General features: G+C 35.7%; 5 protein-coding genes and 1 long non-coding RNA gene across 16 annotated transcripts; 3 read left to right on the top strand and 3 right to left on the bottom strand.

Annotated features, from left to right (window-relative positions):
* The first annotated feature begins 243 nt into the window (after positions 1–243).
* Mypt-75d (Myosin phosphatase targeting subunit 75D) lies at positions 244–7953 on the top strand. Of its 7 annotated transcripts, none has more exons than XM_070673504.1 (10): positions 244–565; positions 803–997; positions 2213–2476; positions 2551–2853; positions 3015–3157; positions 3242–3367; positions 3479–3554; positions 3617–3834; positions 3911–4076; positions 6115–7953. In XM_070673504.1, the coding sequence occupies exons 3-10, from the start codon at positions 2248–2250 to the stop codon at positions 6435–6437; spliced, it is 1584 nt and encodes a 527-aa protein (XP_070529605.1). In that variant the 5' UTR covers positions 244–565; positions 803–997; positions 2213–2247; the 3' UTR covers positions 6438–7953. The 7 variants fall into 7 exon arrangements, with proteins under 7 accessions (XP_070529605.1, XP_070529597.1, XP_070529592.1 ...); XM_070673496.1 differs by having other exon boundaries at positions 800–997; XM_070673491.1 differs by lacking the exon at positions 803–997.
* On the bottom strand, positions 5943–9724 carry LOC139112596 (uncharacterized). The gene is made up of 2 exons (XR_011547402.1): positions 9593–9724; positions 5943–9032 (listed from the first exon to the last, which is right to left on the bottom strand). It is a non-coding gene; the product is annotated as an uncharacterized lncRNA (long non-coding RNA).
* Positions 9663–12659, top strand: Msra (methionine sulphoxide reductase A). Of its 3 annotated transcripts, none has more exons than XM_070673615.1 (5): positions 9663–9814; positions 10837–10998; positions 11093–11213; positions 11393–11529; positions 11862–12659. In XM_070673615.1, the coding sequence occupies exons 2-5, from the start codon at positions 10841–10843 to the stop codon at positions 12097–12099; spliced, it is 654 nt and encodes a 217-aa protein (XP_070529716.1). In that variant the 5' UTR covers positions 9663–9814; positions 10837–10840; the 3' UTR covers positions 12100–12659. The 3 variants fall into 3 exon arrangements, with proteins under 3 accessions (XP_070529716.1, XP_070529725.1, XP_070529707.1); XM_070673624.1 differs by having other exon boundaries at positions 9664–9814; positions 10840–10998; XM_070673606.1 differs by lacking the exon at positions 9663–9814 and having other exon boundaries at positions 10544–10998.
* A 486-nt stretch (positions 12660–13145) lies between these two features.
* LOC139112576 (cytochrome c oxidase subunit 5B, mitochondrial) lies at positions 13146–14336 on the top strand. Its single transcript, XM_070673668.1, has 3 exons — positions 13146–13330; positions 13536–13606; positions 13961–14336. The coding sequence occupies exons 1-3, from the start codon at positions 13246–13248 to the stop codon at positions 14165–14167; spliced, it is 363 nt and encodes a 120-aa protein (XP_070529769.1). The 5' UTR covers positions 13146–13245; the 3' UTR covers positions 14168–14336.
* Positions 13969–16796, bottom strand: Uri (unconventional prefoldin RPB5 interactor). Its single transcript, XM_070673523.1, has 6 exons — positions 16364–16796; positions 16012–16261; positions 15776–15925; positions 15565–15709; positions 14766–15477; positions 13969–14697 (listed from the first exon to the last, which is right to left on the bottom strand). The coding sequence occupies exons 1-6, from the start codon at positions 16451–16453 to the stop codon at positions 14578–14580; spliced, it is 1467 nt and encodes a 488-aa protein (XP_070529624.1). The 5' UTR covers positions 16454–16796; the 3' UTR covers positions 13969–14577.
* A 147-nt stretch (positions 16797–16943) lies between these two features.
* On the bottom strand, positions 16944–19761 carry Pgk (phosphoglycerate kinase). Of its 3 annotated transcripts, none has more exons than XM_070673553.1 (6): positions 19679–19761; positions 19067–19338; positions 18595–18943; positions 18156–18494; positions 17850–18069; positions 16944–17757 (listed from the first exon to the last, which is right to left on the bottom strand). In XM_070673553.1, exons 2-6 carry the CDS (start codon positions 19126–19128, stop codon positions 17480–17482), a joined length of 1248 nt encoding a protein of 415 aa, XP_070529654.1. In that variant the 5' UTR covers positions 19129–19338; positions 19679–19761; the 3' UTR covers positions 16944–17479. The 3 variants fall into 3 exon arrangements, with proteins under 3 accessions (XP_070529654.1, XP_070529649.1, XP_070529663.1); XM_070673548.1 differs by having other exon boundaries at positions 19609–19723; XM_070673562.1 differs by lacking the exon at positions 19679–19761 and having other exon boundaries at positions 19067–19352.
* Positions 19762–19770: the final 9 nt, after the last annotated feature.

The following is a 19770-nucleotide window of genomic DNA, read 5'->3' as shown; positions in this document are numbered from 1 at the left end:
ATGTCATACCGCGGGCGAGGCGGAAGTGGCGCGCGGGTATCGAGCCGATCGGCGAGCGCGCCGCCCGTCCCGTTCATTCGCAAACCGAACGGGCCGAAGCAGGCTAAAGGCCTGAAGTGAGACGCGCGCGCCGCCCGGTCACGCTCGCTTCCTGGGCGCGGTGAGGAGGGGTGCGGGGCGACCCGGAGATTGGCCGCGACCGGACGCGGGGCGGTGCGGCGAGACGTGCGCGGGCGCGATCTCTTGCAGGTAGTTTAAAAATGGCGACCGACAGGTAGATGCTGCCGCGGCTGCACGCGCTGGCAGGCACGGGGAAAACGCGCGCGAGCCGTATCTTCGCCACCGGCTTCGCCTACCACAAGCATCTGCATCACGCGGCGCCGTGGGATCACGGATTATGCCGCGCGACGGAGGCTCGCCGTGAATGACAGTCCGCTCCGTGCTTCTCGTCCTCGAGCCGTCATCGCTCGTTACATTCCGCTGGCGCGATTGCGATCGCAGAGGCAATAGGGGGAGAAGGAAAGCGGACCACTGCGGCCGCGTGTCGGACCGCGCGCTTGCATATGTAAGTAAAAAACGTGGAGTAAAAAAAAAAGAGAGAGAGAGAGAGAGCTAGCAGTCGCCTCGTTGGTTTTCGGCGCACAGCTCGCTCGTGTCCCTTGCGAAAGATGTCCTGCCCCCCCTTTCCCCTCATGCATTTTTCTCACGTTCCCGTGAGATCCTGCGCGATACGCGACCGCGCGTCCTGGCCTTGATCGCAACTTCGGTTTATCCTCCAAAAGCCGTGCGATATTGCCAGCAGGAGGTGAAATCTCGTCGCGCTTGAACGACGTGCCTCACTGCTGGCTCCGATCGCCCCCTTGACCACGAAGGACCAACAAGAAGGTGCCATGAATTCCCTCGGACTAGAGCGACCAGAGTACCACCTTGCCGTACACCTTTCCACAGTGATTGTGCGCGAAATAACGTGCGAGCGGACTCCGGACTCGATAGACCAGCAAGTATCTCCTACGCGTCTCTCACGATCATTTCGTGTCACTGGGTGATCGAGAAGTCCTGCAACCGGTTCAGATTTAATTAATTAATTTGCATTGACAATAATGTCCTGTTGAAATTATCTTCTTCAAGTTTCGTCCAGATCGATAAGAAAATCAGATGTTTATTTATTTCTTCTTATCTGATTAGGAAGTCTACACTCTGTTCTTTTTTATATACAATAGATATAACGTTTGCTGAGATCTTGTCACGATCAGCTCCCATTTTCTTTCTTCCTACTAGCTGCCTTCGATATGTAACACATGCTGCTTGTGCCGAGATTGCAGAATGTTTATATTGTACATTGTTGATTTAATGACGCAACGTCTTACGTTGAGATTAAGAACACAATTTATTGCGGATGTTTTACAGGCACGCATAGCGTACCTAGCAGAAATTTTCATTGCACTGCGTTTAATTGAGCGGAATGCACAGAGAGAGTTTCGACAATTTATGTGACTATATTGTTATTCTGCTTGCAAGGCGTTGCTTTATCAAATTCATCATCAAGATAAATGATTAACAGATAATCAATCTTGCTTTGTGTAGAATATCTGTAGATGCACGCCGTTTTAAAGAAACACTTGTTAGAGCATGTTGAATCATCGTCTTACTGTCCACAAAGTGCTTGGTTTTTTTTGGCAGCGGGTAGGAACATTTGTGCAAATATTGTATGTGTACTTGCCTAAGTACTTGATAAGTTTGTACGAACATCTGGTTAAAATGTACTATCGTTTCTGCCAGATAACTCAGGAGGGATCAGTTAAGTTGCGTGTGCGTTATTGAAATCACTGAAAATCCCAGTAACCAAAATGACGTCGAGTGTTTATCAAAAAATTTTAAATTATTTGAGAATGAGATCTTGGCTTTGCAAGAGTAAAGGTAAAGCCGCTGTATTTAAATTCTTTTTTTTTTTTTTTCTTTAAATCGTTACTTTATTTTTTAATTATCTTTTCAAATATATTTAGTAGAAACAAAAGTAATTGTGTGCTGTAGTTAAAACAAGTGCGATGTTGAACGTGACCCGCAAGCGTTTTACGACATGTACGTTTATTCTGGAACGAATGTTTCTTTTTCTTTTTTTATTAATACAGTTGCAGAAAATTGTGTATGCGTGGATGTGGGTGTGTCCGTGTAAATGTACATCTTGTAATACTTCTTTCTGTTCTGCACACAGGTAAATATACTTGCAAAAATTACAACCACATAACAATGGAACACTCCGAGTTGGTGGCGGAGATGGTGCACGTTGAAAGACTGACCACGCAAGAACGGTTGCACTTGGCACGTCATCGCAGACTTCAGCAATTAAAAGTATGGAGGCAGCGCGAGAAAGAATGGCTGCGGCATCAAACTAGGCATACGAGCAATAAACGTCACATATACTTTAATGACAGTGTTATGCTGTTGGAAGCTGCTGCGAGAAATGACATCGATGAAGGTAGAAGATTGAATGCACGTTGTATGGAATTTGTATGTGGTTGCATTATATCGCTAACGTTAATCTTTTTTCAGTGAGAAGGCTTTTGAAGAAGGGTGTAAATCCTGACTCGACGAACGAAGACGGTCTCACAGCGCTCCATCAGTGTTGCATAGATGATAATGAGGAGATGATGAAGCTACTTATTGAATTTGGTGCTAATGTAAATGCAGAAGATAGTGAGAAGTGGACACCGTTGCATGCCGCTGCCACGTGTGGTCACTTGCATTTAGTTAAATATCTCATTGCCAGAGGGGCGAACTTATTAGCTGTTAATGCTGATGGCAACATGCCATACGATATTTGTGAAGATGAAAAAACGTTGGATTGTATCGAAGGTAGGAAACTTTGCTCAATCACGTATTTTGTTAATATCTGAAAATTATTACATTAATCAGTAATTAATTTAATATATATCTTTTACCGATCCTTGATTATTACTTTAAAACATATTAATAATAATATAATGTGTATTGTAAAAATAATATTTTTAACGCAGGAGAAATGGCGAGGCGAGGAGTTACGCAAGAATTAATAGATGAAACGAGAGCTTCAACCGAGGTTCAAATGTTACGCGATTTGCAAAAAATTGCTTCTTTAGGAGGCGACCTTGAATATAAAGATCATCAAGGTGCCACACCTGTATGTATGCCTCTTCATACGGATCTGTTAATTGAAATGTAGAAAAAATTTAATTGTATTTTATATATAAAAATTATATTACAGCTTCATATAGCAGCGGCAAATGGATACTTACGAGTGGTAGAATTTCTTCTTGACCAACATGTATCAACGGATGTAGAGGACAATGACAAGTGGCAACCTGTTCATGCAGCTGCATGTTGGGGACACGTAAGTTAAAATTTTTTTTCTTTATATGCACAACGACAAATAATAAAATTATATTAAATATACATACTAAGAATAAAGATGTCATGTTTCATGTATAATTTTGTATTATAGTTGGAAGTACTTGAATTATTAGTACAAAACGGAGCAGATTTAAATGCAAAGAATAAACATGATGAAACTCCCGCGGGTAAGATTTTTTTTTAACTACCGTTGTAGTTCTTTGTATTTTAATATGATAATATGTCACAGATATATGCGAAGATCCAGAAATTAGAGAAAGGATAGTAGAATTGAAGACCGAACAGGAAAGCAAACGACTTCGTGAAGCGCAAGGACGTAGAGTACGCAGATCACAGAGCATAAATACACGGACACAAAGCGTACGTCGTACATCTATTCGAGATAAAGTTCTTACTACCAAAAAAGACGCACAGGAAGAAACTCGCTTAAGGTTACAAGCACAACAGGTAAAAACCTTAGATAACTGTAAATATCTCATACATTTTCTCTAATTTTTTAAATCTATGTGAGATAATTTTTTAGACATACGTTGCCGCTCCTACGGCTAATATTCCACCTTTGGAGACCAATGCGCAAGAAGTAGGGGACCACGAGACTGATTCTGGCGCATTAACTTCAGCGGTACGGAAAGGTCCTGAAGGAAAAGACAACGAGTCTTTTCTTCACGAAGATGTTGATAAAGATTCAGGTATATTCCAAATGTATTTTTGCTTGCATTGGTTGTGGTTCAGTAGATTACTGTGGTAAATGGTAGCTTTGCGGAAGAGACTTCCAAAAATATGTACCTCAATCATGTGATTCAAGAAATACACATATATGCTCATATATGTGTATATCATACTCATTTATAATTCATAACGCCCAAAATGTAGGAAAGTTAACGCGAGCATAAAATTAAAAAATTGTATATAAAATCTTACATACATAAGTTATATTTTCATCAAAAATGATAGAAAATTACGTGGCGAAAGGAAAGAAAATAATTATTATAGAACCCAAAGTGTACGAACTACATAAATATCAATCTGTGCTACATATCAATTGCAAAATCCCATAAATGTACTCTGTCAAATTTATTGTGTTAGCTGTCGATTATTTACCAGCTTTTTCTTTTTTTTCACTACTGCGTGCCCCTGAATAATTGCGAGGTTAGTTTTCTACGTCACTTTTCTATTTCTTTAATTATTACGTCTTACGACTTGTATGGTGCATTCAATTGCGTTTATCTTTTTCGTATCATACACATCACACTACACAAGAAATTATTTGCTCATGGTGTACGCAACACGTATCTACGTGAGCTACGCATAACAGTGCATTTTTCTCTGGAAGTTGTTCTTAAAAACATACACATACACATTTCGCTTTATACTTATATCGAATCTCTTTGGCAAGGCCTAAATGGTACTGGCTTCCTTAGCGTATCTTTGTGGACCGTTTTAGCAAAGCTTAGCGGCCACTGAGCGCAAGATAGAATAATAATCAAACTGATGTGGTATTTACCATAGGTATGTCAAATTGTTTCTGTAATAATTTCTTATATAAAACTGGAACATAATTGATTTAGAGAATCATATCTATATCTCATACTAGTAGGACGCACAATAAGTAGAATCGACAGATACATTATTATACATTCTTTATAAATATATATTGTACTATGCGCAAATTTAGAATGGAAGGTATATAAGATGATTCTTGATTACGCAATATATATCGTAGAAAACGTCACGAGTTAAACGAAAAAAAAAAAAAAAAAAAGATCTCAACATCTAATTAAGAATCGCCTTATATATTTAGATGACTATTTGGTAAATATTTTACTGGATAATGCGTCCGTGGTATAACGGGCGAATTTTGAGCCTAAAGCATGACCCAAGGTTGATCGCAGCTCTACGAATTTTTATGTATACCTGTCGTTAAATTCTACACAATTTCGTATTAAAGATTGATAGCGAATTTTCTGCTAATCGGCGAACGCTTTGTATCTTTATTGTATTACGCGGTGGAGCAACGCGAAGGATCGCGCTCCTCCATAAATGTAGTCAATTCAAGTAAGAAGGGAAAAAAAAAAAAAGACATATCAGACATAGCGACAAAATGAATTACCAAGGGATCTTTATGCTTGCGTTTTCTAAACGATAACAGTATTATACTATGAATCATAAAATTCATATATTCCATTTGATAATAGATAATTAATAATAACACGCAGATACAGGTAGATCAATCGTTCGTAGATCCAAATATTTAAAAAAAATTTCATTGTAGCAAAATGCAAAGACGTACAGATATATCCATAGTTGTTAAACACCGCTCTTACTCTTTGTAACGTAACAGCCGTGTCTATCATTTTTTTTTTCTTTTTCTATCTCTCTTTCTCTCTTGTGTATCCATTAATTTTGCTTGCGTAAAACGCAACCGTTAAACCGTTTAGTAACAATACTGTGTACGTACACGACGATGTGCATATGATGATTCTTGGTGCAATGTTTCCGAAACGCTTGTTGCTGAAAGCATGTCCCGCTTGGCGCATGAGATTCATAGTTGACAGTTTCGTTTTTTTTTTTTATTTTTTTTCTTTTTTTATATAATTGTGACCAGTGCGCATAGGGATAGAAAGTGGGGTTGAGGTGGAGGGTCGAAAAAGTGGCGGTTACGTCGATCGAAAAGTCGGCACGCTTGACGGGGAAGTAGCACATTGGATTTACGTGTTTGCCTGACAGCAGTGACAGGGCCTGACCCACTGGTCGGCAGCCAGCCGCAGTCGCCGATTTACTCCACGGACGCAGACACTAACGGCAAGATCAACATACACGTGTCCGTTGTATTCGTGAAATCCCTGTCGGATCTGAAGAAGAAACGGGCGCAGAATCGGCATAAACCCACCGGCTCCTTAGACGCGAATGGAAACGGAATCGGGATGCCGGTCTCGTCCATCTCCAATTCCGATCTCAGCACCGATGATTTCACTCAGCGCTTCACTGGGAACACCAGCGAGATCGTGAGCGATAATCACTCGGAAAAGAGCTGCTGCACCGTCATGTAAACGCGTTAATTAGGTACTATCTCGTTTTCCGCATTCTTGCCCGCTGTAAGCTGCGACGTCGTCGAAGCTCACCGGAATCTTTCGCACACAAACGGAGCTACATTTCCACTATTATCTTCCAGTATTCTTTTTGAAACTCAACTCACTACGCTTTTGTACTTCCGCAACTTTTCGAGCCGCGCGTTTAATCCGAGCCCGAGGGTCGTGATATTTTTTTATTAGATATATACATATATATTTTCCTAGTACATACATATAGCGACATTATGTACATTACAGAAGATATCCGCAAAGGATACGTATTGACAGCTTTAAAATCAAAACAATTATCGGTTTTGATGTGCGCGAACGGCATGTACTTAAATCGTGACGAAAGGTTTCTCTTGCGACTGTTTACGCGAGTTGCGGTGATTGAAATAAGTTCGATCAGGAACAGATTGTTACGATAACTCAAAGCGTGTACTTACATTTGTAGAAATTACAATTGCATTTCTGTTTACGGCGTTTACGATTATTCGGCGCCCAAAAGCGTTCAAGTGTTGTACAGACTTATTTTATTTATTGTTATTTTAAAGAAAAATGTATAGACTATACTAGGAAGATAAGAGATGTGTGTTACAACATTCTTAGGTACTACCTAGATCCAGATTTTTCTAGTATCTCCGTAGACAGGTATAAGACTATCAAACATCTTCCAATATTTTTTATGAGACTAGTTATAAGGATTGAGTGGAAACTGTTTTTTATATCAATTTAAAAATTATTTATAAATTTTGATATGTAATATTTATCGATCTATTACACCTATAGACAAGCTTCACTTGAATTCCTTGTTCCGTACGTAGCAAATCGTTGATTTACAACTTTACATGCGTTGCGCCTTTAACGAACACGTGAGGCATTTCAGTTTTATTCAATATTTAAATGAGATATTCGAAACATAAATATATAAACTTTATTCTTTTTTTTTTTTATTATGTTTGTTTGAAGTAAAGTTTACGCATTCATGTGTGTGACATAAAGAAAAGTCCAGTGAATCAAAATCGTGGCAAAATTTATCTCAAAATCACGTTTGTGTACAGGGACCGTACATAAAATAATAATTTCTCCTGCCAAACGACTGTATTTTTTGTACACATTTACAGTAAATTGGATCGAAATTAAAAATACGAAGAAAAATCTTCGAGATAAATAAATAGTACAAATAAAAGCTCATACATTCCTCCGCGATAATAAACGTTGCCAAGATATGGGCGGGTTCCGGCCTTCACAAAGGTGGTCACGTCTTACAATTGCGTTGATCATGAAATTTCTAACGGTAATTGTCGCGTATATTTTAATTAAAAGTACGTAACACACGTGCAATTGTTCATACATGGTTTGATTGGAAATGTCTATGGTGAAAGTTGATTTCAATGGCTGTATTCGAAGTAAATTTACGTAACGTCTACCACCTGTTTATATTATATTGTAATATATAGTAATATTATATAAAAATAAAACTACTGTATGTTAATCTTCGTGCACTTTGTATATCTTATATGTTACGTAATCCGTAAAAAGAGGTAGTTTAGCATCTTTTTAGATGCTCTCAAGAACTTAGATGCTTGCACACTAACAAAAAATTATCAATTCACAAACGACTCACTTTTCAGCTCGTCACGATAAAAGGAAATTATTAAATATTTTTAATTATAAACTTATATTTTTTATTTGAAGTTTGTGTACTATTACGTTACACTGTGTAATCGTTTTTCGAAGCAATTCCACCACCTATTTCAGGCTCAATGTTACCGTGAGTCACTTAGAGCGCTGTTATCAGTATACGATACTTCCACTTACTGGTACAAGATATATGTATAGAACGGGTCAGCAAGAACTGAATAGTGACTGATAATAGACATAATGACAGTCATGGTGATACGAACATCTGTAGTGTGGCTTAGCGGCCACGAGAGAAAGATTACATCAGTCGACTTCCAATTGAGAATTGATTCAATCAACTGTGCATTGCTCGTCTCTTCTGATGCAACCACGCAGTTTATTGAGCCTTATTACAATCGCAATTGGCAATAAATGAGAGCACGATATTAAACATACGGGTTTTACCTAATTTGCTATATGCGTTTTCCATATCTTTAAGTCTATTCTTCAATTTTACAGATAATTATAATGTGCCTTCCTCAAAGATAAATCACTTCTTAAGAGACGAGTGTAATCTATATATTTCAAGATAATTTGGAACAGTTCTTAGTATTGCCCATTTATTTTTGTTACTTGCAACGTTACAAATTATTGAAAAAAAGTTATTAAAGTTTTCTATATTAATGTCTGTATTTAATATATGATGCAATATATATTTTTGTCATTAATTTTTCGAAAAAAATTTTAATTAACTTAAATAATCACGCTTTATTAAATATATATTGTGTGTGTATATATACTATATATAGGATATTTTTTACAATACCTGGGAACAGTCGCATAGTCTTGATGTCCTCCATCTATGATATCTAACTATGAGGTCATTGGCGTCAATGGGGTAATGGTATTCCGTTTTAAAACAAGTTCGTATCGTGTTACATCACACCACAACTGTGACATAAAAAAATTTTTTAAGTAAGTTTTTAAATAAATTTATACTTCTAAATATATTTAAACACATCTCGCTCTAAATAAATTTTACAATAAAATTTAATATATTTTCAAATGAAACTTAAAACGTATTCACACCATACGTCGCTTATCTTCTTCTAACATAAAAACTTATCTTAATGAAGATATTTTGTGTTACTAATAAACATTTCAAAGACATCGTTTTCCTCTTATAGATTTTGTTCTAAATCTGAAGCATATTTCTCAATGTACGAATTTAAATAAATAAAAATACTAAGTAATTAAGTTACTAATTACGCACTTCGAAATAGTGAGCATGTGACATTTGACGAAGTGATTAGTTTTAAAAATTTTCCATTAAATATCTTATCAAATGACACATAATGTAATTATGTCTAACAATAAGTCATAGTGACTCAAGACAACAGCTTTTGACGTTATTCAAAAATGCTCCTTTTTTAACATTCCTTTGTTGCGGTATACAATAAGAAAAATATGAATCTTTTCAAGTTATTTTAAGTCCAGCGAATCGTCTTTACATTTATGAGGTGGGAGAACGGTGGTTTGGAGGGAGAGACACATGCTCGAGGTATTTAAAAACAGAGTGCCACCCGTATGACGCCACAGTCAGCTTTACTTCGGTTCCACAAAGACTTTGCTATTCGTCTCGGAGAGTAGACCGTCGTGTATAAACCTCCAATCGACGGCAACAGCGACGATAGATCGTCGTTCGAGCAGACCAAATACATTCATCATTCAAGGTAAAGGTGAAACAAATTCCTAAAAAAAAATAATTAACTTTTATTTCCTATATAAAGTTTTACAAAATTAAAAGTTTACTTTTAGAGATAAATCCGTGTGTTTATTTTCGACATTCTATAATATAAGTAATATGACATGTATAAACGCGTATTTATTAATAAAAGTGAGCTAAGAGCATGGGCAAGTATCCCGATCTTACGACGCCTAAAATTTTAAATACTTTAAGTATAAAAAAGAATATTTTAAATATAAGATACGCTTGTAATCGTTAAAAAAATTAAATAATTAATAATGTAATAGTCTTCTTCCTAAATTAATTCTATCAATCGTCTCAAATGTTATTTTATCAAAAGAATCAAGTGAATAAGCTATTTTAGCTTGATGACCAGTCGTTTCAATTAGTGTCAAGGATTAGTTCAAGTTTATCTTAAAAATTAGCAAGATTTAGACAAGCGATATCAAGGAAAAATTGGTTATGTCAAATATTCAGGTCACGAGATCCGGAAAGTGGTACTTATCTATCTATGTTGGCGAACATTCGGCATTTTGATCTCTTTACTTCACGAATCAATCAATTAATCAGTTGGTCGAGGCTGGCCTTCGCTGACCTTCCTCTTTACACGTGCACCCACACGATGCCGCCGTCTCCCTGACACTCGGAAAATCGTAGACAGTCAGCACGTGCGCGTCCCCCTCTCCCATATGTGTACGCCCGTCCGTCTGCCATCTCCCGTTTGATCTCGTCCTCCGTCTCGGGGCCGATACCGCTCGTTCGCTCGACCGGTTTAACGCATGCCACCGTGGAAGTATCACAGAACGCGGCGTCGAGTCCATGAAAGTGGGCGGCTTATCGAGTGGAAGCCGAATCATTAAGGATGTCACGATCATGCCGCGTGATTACCATTATGTTACCATGTCTGGTTCGGGCCGTTATCGCAGACAATTGTTCCATTTCGTCGTACCAATGCGGCACGTACCTCACATGCCCGATTTTCGGTCGTAACAATGTTTGTCCATTTAGCAGAATGCCGGGCCAACTGGAGGAGATCAAGGGCAAGCGTGCCACCTTTGGCATGGGCTGTTTTTGGGCAGGAGACTCTCTCTTCGGAGCGCTGCCTGGCGTAATCAGAACCTGCGTCGGCTATGCTGGTGGCACCAAGGAATCTCCAACGTACAAAAACTTGTAAATTTCTCATTTTATCGTTTAGCGATTCCAAACCTGCAAGTTAAGAAATTCATTAAATTATCTCTAATATATTCTTTATATTTGTTTGTAGGGGTGATCATACAGAGGTTGTCGATATTGAATATGACCCAGAAATAGTGTCTTACACGTATCTGTTGAGTTTGTTTTGGAAGAATCATGAATATGGGCTGACGAGAAAGATCAAGACACAGGTACATCGTTCAATTGTTTTACGTTCGATTGTTGTATATAATTTTTAATTAAACATTAAATATTTTTAAAGCTATTAAAAATTTAATCTTTATAAGACGTAATAACATGCTAAATAATTAACTCAATTCACATATTATTTGCATATCAATTAAATGTTAAATGTTAATTTAATTTGCAGTATATGTCACTGATCTTGTATCACGATGAAGAGCAAAGGTTGGTAGCTGAAAAGTCGCGCGATCAGGAACAGCGAAAGTGCGGGGAAACCTTTGTCACAGAAATTAAGAAGTTTACAAAATTTCATCCAGCAGAAGAGTGAGTGACATTGTTATCTTTATATCTATGTAATCACTCTCTTATTCAGCAAAAATTGGTTAGATTTATGTTACTTGAAATATTCTGATAATTTAAATTAGCTGATAAAACATTATCTCAAAATATTAATTGTTATATAATTTGATATATTACATAAAGCAAAACAAAAATTATAGAAGTAATGATTATTAATAATTTCGTTTTTATTAACTCTAACATTAACGGATAAAATATTAACGACATGTATTAATGATAAAATAATTAAAATTTCGGATTAAATAGCAACGCGGACAATATGTTCCAAATTTAATTAAATTTTTGTATCTTTCTAGTTACCATCAAAAATATCGATTGCAAAGTCATCCGTGGCTAATTGAAACGCTCGGTCTCACCACGCCAGAGATCTTGTGCATTTCTCCTCTGGCAACTAAATTGAACGGTTACATCGCAGGTGCTGGTACCCTTGAACAATTTGAGAGAGAGTTACCAAACTTAGGTCTGAGTGAGAAGGCGGCGCAATACATAACAAAGTATATTATTGAGAATCAGGGCAGTGGCTTGTACTGCTAGCAAATAGTACAATGAAATAAGTGCAAGGGACATTTTTTATGTAATAGACGTAGGCTGGACGTATTAGACTTCCTTACAAAAGGAAAACTACACTTGCAGCCTGATACATATTCTGGGTGTCACAAATGCCTTAAAAGTTCTACACCAAGACTTTTTATATCAAATTATAGATAATATTAATATTGTAATTGTATTTAATAATCGTTGATATATAACTTGTTTTATAGTTAAATAATACCATACACAATTAACTAATTTTAATAGCAAATTGACTTAAAATAGACTTTTTTCATAAAAATATTGAATGATAGTTTTACAGTTCTAAATTGTATGAATTTTATAACGCCAAATTTCAAACTTTAGTGGCTCTTATTATATATACATATAATGCGAATAAATAATAAAGTAAAATGTTTTACAATAAAATTATTGTTTGCAAGACATTTTGCATAAAATAACATAAAATTTTATATTATATACACATTTAAGACTATATACAAACTGTAAAAAAAATGTTTTTTTTTTTTTTTACAAATAATAAAATATTCTTATACAAAAAATATTATTTTTTAAATACTTTCCAGCGTCATCTAAGCTCCACTGGCAATTCTGTATTGTATACCAGATATTTAACATTTTTTATCTCAAATTAGCAACAAGATCGTAAAATCACATTAAAAAAAAAAAGTTCTTAATGAATTAAAATCAAGACCTGAAAATATATATGATAATAGTACATCAATCATAAATCCCAACTTTTCTCTTCGCTTTCACGAGTTTCACGAAGAAAGCCGTTTATTCAGAAGCAATATTGCTAATTGCCACTGCTAACAACTTTTTTTATTCGGCGTAAAATTTGAATTTTTACTACAAAGAAAAATTAAGTAAAACAATTTTCATAATAAAATTATGCTATTCAGACGTAAAAATATTTTTGATAATAGGATTTATAGAATATGATTGAGAAGTTTGGGAATAAAGGGACAGGTTGGTTGTAAGCTTCCATTTGGTGACATTCACGTCTTCGCAGCACTGCTCGCAGCAGCACGTCAGTCTAAGCTTGCGCACTGCTCGTTTTGCGATCGCCAGAGAACTTAACCCAGTCGGGCCGAGACGGCTAAAACGTTACCTTCTTCATTCTGAAAAATGGCATGGTTATGCGCTCGCTCTGTGTTCCAAACATCTCGACGGCAGATTTCCTATAGCCTCGCGTGCGCCCAAAAGAAAGCATGTAAGTATTCTTTCGCGGGACGGCTCATTGCCGAATCGTTTCCGCACGCATTTTTTTTCATATTTTTCGCGTTAATTCGTATTACGTAATGTTTTTTGTTCGCCCATCGATTTTGACTTCTAGTCCACGGTGAACGTATTACGCGTAATATGGAGAAGAATAAATGGTTTGCGGTTGACTAATGTGTCTCTTTTCCTTTTGACAGTCGCCGATCCACTCGATCATGCCACGGGTTTGGAAAAGAGAGAGAGACTCGCTGAAATAGCCGGTAACGAGGTAAGTTGTGACGTCTCCGAACTGGTTGATACGCCTGTGTGGATACACTTTTGCAATTTAACGTTCCAACAAGTTATATTTATTATTAGTAATAGAATTATGTAATAATTATTATGCTACCTACGTTAATTAAACTTTGCGATAAATAATCGCAGAAAAATTCAATCGTTGATAAAATCTCGAGTATTAAAGATAAGTAGTGTAACGAGTACGTATTTCCCTTGCGATTATTTTTTTTTTTTATGAACTAGTGTACGTTTTACTGCCTTAGCAATTTTTCAATGTTACTTCGAGAACTGATAAATATAAAATGATGCGCGAAATATGTATACATGTCGATGTGTATTTTTTCAGGATCCATATAACTTAACCATAAAACGGCGAGCAACTAGTACAAAAGAAAATCCTAATACTGTTTATAGTGCATTTGAGAGTCGCATAATGGGATGTATTTGCGATGAGGACTCATTACATGTTAACTGGATGTGGCTGCATAAAGGTCCACCTCGCCGCTGCGAGTGCGGCCATTGGTTCAAGCTCGTCGAAAAAGCACCTATATAATATTCTTAAGGATGTGTGAGCTAGTGGATTGTTTTCAACATAGAATTAATGTTACATTAGACAGTAATCATGTCTATTTTCATTTATTACCATGTCCTGCCTCCATCCTATCAACAAGTTAAAAAACATTGTATGAAAATTATAAAAATAAAATACATTGTAAATATTATGTATACCATCCTATAATTTATTTTTAATTGAGTTTTATCAGTGCACATAACTAAAGTTTCAAATTTAATTGAGATATTGTCGCGTAGGGCAGGCTGGAATTTTTGTAAATATAATGAACATTTTAAATTCCATATTTAAATTATAATTGCATTAGAAAAGTGTAAACTTAGGAAATGATATCCATTTAGGTATATGTATTGCAAAAATAAATGTTTGATTTCAATACATATATTTGCAAGTCACTTTTTTTTTCCAGCTCGTTCAAGTTTAAACCTACTTACAATCTTTTTTTCATCTTTCTTTATCGAAGTTTTACTCACTGGTAATTCTTTGTTTTCTTGAACTTCATCTTTAAGTACCTACAAAATATATATATTAGTATGCACAATTATTAATGTAATCCTAATATTATTAAACTTTTACTCACAAAACTATATGCAGACTGCTTAGTGTATTCGTCTTCATCTTCTGTACTACTATCTGTAGTAATGTCGTGTAAAGGAAGAGCAACTCCGTCGTAAATCATATCGTTTGGAGATCTTTTCAAAATAGACTTAGGAGTACCAAACATTTTATAAATATCCACCGGACTTTTTATTTCCATATTATTTGTTTCGGGTATATTTGGATTGTGTAACGAATGTGAAAATTCAATCTTAATAGTATCTTCGTCTTTATCTTGATCTTTATCCGCATCGTCTCGTTTCAGAACTGAACAAGCCTCCTCAGATATTGATATTTCTTCTACATTACTTTCTACAACACATGGTTCAGCAAATGATATCCTTCTTTTTTCTTTTATAACTTTAGATTCTTTAGAAGAATCTTCCCTAAGTTTTAGTGAACAACTCTTGCTTAATATATCTTGCGTGAAATTTGTGTAAAGATGGGATTCTTCATTCTTTACAGCATTCCCGTCAAGAATTTTATCTTTAATTTTATCTTGAGCTGTATCAGTACTGATACTCGATATGCTACTTGTAATTCTATTCATTTGCATATCTTTTAACTTCTTAAATTCCTCCTGAATGATTTCTGTAGTAACTTGATCAGAATCAGATGTATCTACGTCTGATTCATCGTATGCTTCACCGTCCTCAAAATCGTCACCATAAAATTCTTTTTGTTTAGCTTCCAACCTATAAATATAAAATTAAAATTAAATTGCAACTAATAAATCATAAGTATTATTAAAAATAAATTTTAATTGCAATTGGAATTATTACCTATACATTTCATCTTCTAATTCTTCTTCTATTTCTAATTCGTCAAGTCTCTTGAAAAGATCTTCCTCGGTACGAATGTCGGTCCGGTCCTTTTCTCTTGACTTCAATTTTTGGCGATACTCTTTCTCACGTTGTCTATGTTGCACTATCAAGTAAAACGTAATAATAAATAAAATAAAAAAAATAAAAACGTAAAACATTTTTTTTTTACCTCTCCATTCATCAAGCCTATTTTCAGTCCAATGTTCCATTATATCTTTTTTATCCTTCTCTCCAAAAACATCATGTCCTAGTGGGAGATATTGTTTCATCTCATACAAGTTTCTCTCAGCTTCTAAACTCTTCAGCATTTCATCTGCCCCTGATATAAAAATACGAAATACACAAATTATATTTAATTACTTAATTAATATAAATTGTTTTTAAGGATACATGTGGTATTTATACATGCTATTCTCCTATTACACAATGCAATAGCCTGTGATGCACTGTATTTAACAAAATATCCATCTCCCAGAGAGGCTAATATTTCATTAGTATGAGATAATTTTCCTTTCATAAAGGCGCGCTTGCCAATAGGTACCATACAATTCTCAGAAACAGATAATGGAAATACTTGGAGGCCTTCAATCACTTTTTTATGTCTATTCTTATAGTCAGTTACTGTCTTGGTTTGTATTTCATTTTGCTGGAGTTTCTGTAATGCATATCGATATTTTAGTATTAAGATATAACAAATAATATATTATAAACAAGAAACAACATAAAATATAATAAAGAAGTATAATTCCAGTCATACCTGTGCCAACACATTATTAAGTAATATCTGTTGGTAATTCTTTATTAGCTCAGGTCCCATTGTTGCGTTGTTAGTTAAACTGCTATCCATATTTCGTCTATGTTATATTAACATAAAATTAAATATAAAGTATAAGGTAAATATATGTAAAAGCAGCCTCCTTTGCAAGCACACGTCCACACACGTTGTCGGTTTCATATCTTCATATCTCGACCTAACCTATTGTCTGATTTATCGTTTAGTCATATTTAGTCTATATGTATTTTACTTAATTTTATTTTTCCTTATTCTATTTTATTTAACTTTAATTTATTTTATTTTGTTATTTATCGTTTAGATGTACTACTGAAATATTCAACCGTCTGACCATATACGATGGCGCGATAGAAGTAAAAATATCAAGAGAGTACAAACTGTATTTGGTGGCGAGGGGTATGAAGCCAGAGAAGTGAGGAGAAATCGTCTGGCGGCTATCTTGGTTGTTCATTTCCGTGACTGTAGGATTTCATTTTCCTTACCCTTTTGGTTTCATCCCTGCAACACTACACTCACTCATTAAAGTAAAGTGTATGTGACCAAATCAGATTGTACGTTTGATATTTATTTTTGACATTACAGACGACCGAAAGTATATAATCATTCTCTATTAAATAAAATTAATATTTACAATTCAATACAATGCAGAGTAATCCGAAGTTTGTGTTCAAACTATGAGCGAACTTTTTACCGTGCAGGGACGATTATACTTAATATAACGGCGACTGTCTCTCCTTAGAATTATTTTCTTAACAGCTAATGTACAAGATATATTTATATATTGTCTTAGCATATTACATTTTACAATGTACACATCTGATACCGTTATGTATCTACAACTGTACATACATTAATGTAATTTACTACGAAAATCTACAAGTACGTTAACATATAATTTCAATATTCTTCGTAAACGCTAGAGTTGCAAAAAAATATGTCCTCATTTTAATTCCACTAACGGCTCGATGAATATTTTTGTCACACTCAATGTTCGCATACTACTCAGTAATTTCTGTAGAGACATTCAACGAACATTAAAATTAAATGACTGGGTTTTACATCAATATTTCGAAGACAGATTTACAACGGAGACAAAGCGGCAACTCCGGGCAGTGTTTTACCCTCCAGGAGTTCCAAACTCGCGCCACCACCGGTGCTTACGTGGCTCACTTTATCCTCAGTTTTCCACTTAGCCGCACACGTTGCCGTGTCTCCACCACCAATAATAGTAATTGTTCCCCGAGTTGTAGCCTCAACAACATTGTCCATTAAACTTTTTGTGCCCTTACTGAAATTTTCAAACTCAAATACTCCCGCTGGACCGTTCCATACTATGACTTTTGCTCTCTTAATTGGTTCTGTGCCAAGATAATGCAATTAATAATATTTGTCTTTATCATATACTTAATACATTATTCATAGATATTGTCTAAAAATGTAATGTGCTCACCTGCAAATAAATCTCTTGATTTTGGACCAACATCAAGACCCATCCATCCATCGGGTATACCACTTTCGATATCTGCAGCTCCCACTGCTGCATTCTCTGCAAATTTATCGGCAGTTACAAAATCCACCGGTAAATGAATCTGAACGTTATTTTTCTTCGCTTTATCCAACAAGTCATTTACAATTTTCGCTCCTTCTTCATCAAACAAGGAGTTTCCAATCTAAAAACGTATAAATGCAAAAAATAAAAATTGAATTGAAAATATTACTATCGTTTGTTATTCATTCCAAGTATATGTATATGTACCTTCATATTTTTAGAAACCTTTAAAAATGTATAGGCCATACCACCTCCGATAATCATCTCATTTACTTTGTCCAGAAGATTGTTAATTAACTGAATTTTGTCAGCAATTTTAGCTCCTCCAAGTATAGCTAAAAATGGTCTTTCTGGATTGTCTAAAGCTTTTGCAAAATATTCGAGTTCTTTCTTCAACAGAAAACCACTTGCTCTTATATCAAATCCATCTCCCATCATAGAACTGTGAGCGCGATGGGCAGTTCCAAAGGCATCATTTATATATACATCTCCTAACTTTCTCAAAGATGCTCTGAATGCAACAACTTTATCCTTGTCAGCTTTAACCTAAAATAAATTAATATATATTTTTTACATTTCAGGTTTTTATATAAAATTCTATGTTATTTAATTATAAAATTAAAAAAACAAAATTAATTTTATATACCTTACTTCCATCAGGCCCAACTCCTTTACCTTCTTCTTCAATATAAAATCTCAAGTTTTCCAACAAAATGATAGTGCCAGGTGCTGGATTAGCACAAGCAGATTCTACCTCTGGTCCAATGCAGTCATTCAAAAATACAATTTCTCTTGCCAATAGAGTTTTCAGCTCTTCAGCTACAGGTTTCAATGTATACTTTTCATCTTTCTTACCATCTGGCCGGCCCAGATGGGACATTAGCACAACTGACTTTGCTTTTTTGTCAATAGCATACTTAACTGTGTCCAGGGCAGCAACAATTCTCTGATTGTTCGTTATTTTCCCTTCTTTCAATGGTACATTGAAGTCAACCCTGAAAATTATTTTAGTTGCTACATTTTGTATACTTTACTAATCACTAAACAAAAATAAATCAATTTATCCCGCATGTCAGCTGTCTTTAATTAAAACACTGTTGTTAAAACACTGTGCCTACCGTATAAGCACTCTCTTATCAGCCAACTCCACCTTATCGATGCTGAGCTTGTTGAGCGCCATAACGATAGTGCTTCCTCTCGCGATTCGAATATCCTTGAAAAGAGAATGAGTGCCGCCGGGAATAACGTTCGCTAACCCTTTAAGAGCGAAGCACGTAACGCTTGTCCCTCAGTGAGATCAAATCTCGATAACTCCGTGTCCCAAAGTCAAAGTAAGGTCGTCGAGCGTAGCGACCTCCTGCAAATCTTCGCAACGTCTGATATGTCCAACCTAACAAGATCAGAATCATTGAAAAATTATAATAAATTCCTAATTAATCTATAACCTCGCACGGTCTTTGTATATTAAATACTGCACGTTTGCAGTTTCCTGAAGACATTTCTTGTGATGAATCCTTATTTAAAAAGGAGATGAAAAGGTTTCATTGACGCTCAATAAATCGTGATTCCACGATGTCGATTGATTTTCTCGTTTGACACACTTCGTGCCACAAAAGAGTAATAGCTTAACTTTTAATATGTTATAAGTTTAATTAATTACTATCACAAATCTGCAAATGGTGGATTTCAATAACGTGTCTAATTTCGCGTCAATTAATTCCCATCACTACCTTGACGCCTCGACTACCTCGATCGGTTTGCTCGATCTGCCATTCTACGGATTCTACCGGTGCCCGGTGGCGACAGTGGAGACTCAGAACGA

Source organism: Cardiocondyla obscurior, linkage group LG02, assembly GCF_019399895.1.
Source record: "Cardiocondyla obscurior isolate alpha-2009 linkage group LG02, Cobs3.1, whole genome shotgun sequence".
Lineage (NCBI taxonomy): Eukaryota > Metazoa > Arthropoda > Insecta > Hymenoptera > Formicidae > Cardiocondyla > Cardiocondyla obscurior.
The sequence above is the reverse complement of the archived record's forward strand: the minus strand, read 5'-3'. Positions and strand labels throughout refer to the sequence as shown.

Coding starts and splice junctions, on each gene's coding strand:
- Mypt-75d (XM_070673462.1), top strand. CDS start 2,146: ATGCGTGGATGTGGGTGTGTCCGTGTAAATGTACATCTTGTAATACTT. Junction 2,854..3,014: donor AACGTTGGATTGTATCGAAG/GTAGGAAACTTT, acceptor TTTTTAACGCAG/GAGAAATGGCGAGGCGAGGA. Junction 4,077..6,114: donor AGATGTTGATAAAGATTCAG/GTATATTCCAAA, acceptor TTTGCCTGACAG/CAGTGACAGGGCCTGACCCA.
- Uri (XM_070673523.1), bottom strand. CDS start 16,453: ATGGATAGCAGTTTAACTAACAACGCAACAATGGGACCTGAGCTAATA. Junction 15,926..16,011: donor GTGTAATAGGAGAATAGCAT/GTATAAATACCA, acceptor TTTTTATATCAG/GGGCAGATGAAATGCTGAAG. Junction 14,698..14,765: donor AGCAGTCTGCATATAGTTTT/GTGAGTAAAAGT, acceptor TATATTTTGTAG/GTACTTAAAGATGAAGTTCA.
- Msra (XM_070673606.1), top strand. CDS start 10,691: ATGTCACGATCATGCCGCGTGATTACCATTATGTTACCATGTCTGGTT. Junction 11,214..11,392: donor CGAGAAAGATCAAGACACAG/GTACATCGTTCA, acceptor TTTAATTTGCAG/TATATGTCACTGATCTTGTA. Junction 11,530..11,861: donor AAATTTCATCCAGCAGAAGA/GTGAGTGACATT, acceptor GTATCTTTCTAG/TTACCATCAAAAATATCGAT.
- Pgk (XM_070673553.1), bottom strand. CDS start 19,128: ATGGCGCTCAACAAGCTCAGCATCGATAAGGTGGAGTTGGCTGATAAG. Junction 18,944..19,066: donor GATAAGAGAGTGCTTATACG/GTAGGCACAGTG, acceptor AATAATTTTCAG/GGTTGACTTCAATGTACCAT. Junction 18,070..18,155: donor AGGTTTCTAAAAATATGAAG/GTACATATACAT, acceptor ATACGTTTTTAG/ATTGGAAACTCCTTGTTTGA.
- LOC139112576 (XM_070673668.1), top strand. CDS start 13,246: ATGGCATGGTTATGCGCTCGCTCTGTGTTCCAAACATCTCGACGGCAG. Junction 13,331..13,535: donor GTGCGCCCAAAAGAAAGCAT/GTAAGTATTCTT, acceptor TCCTTTTGACAG/TCGCCGATCCACTCGATCAT. Junction 13,607..13,960: donor CTGAAATAGCCGGTAACGAG/GTAAGTTGTGAC, acceptor GTATTTTTTCAG/GATCCATATAACTTAACCAT.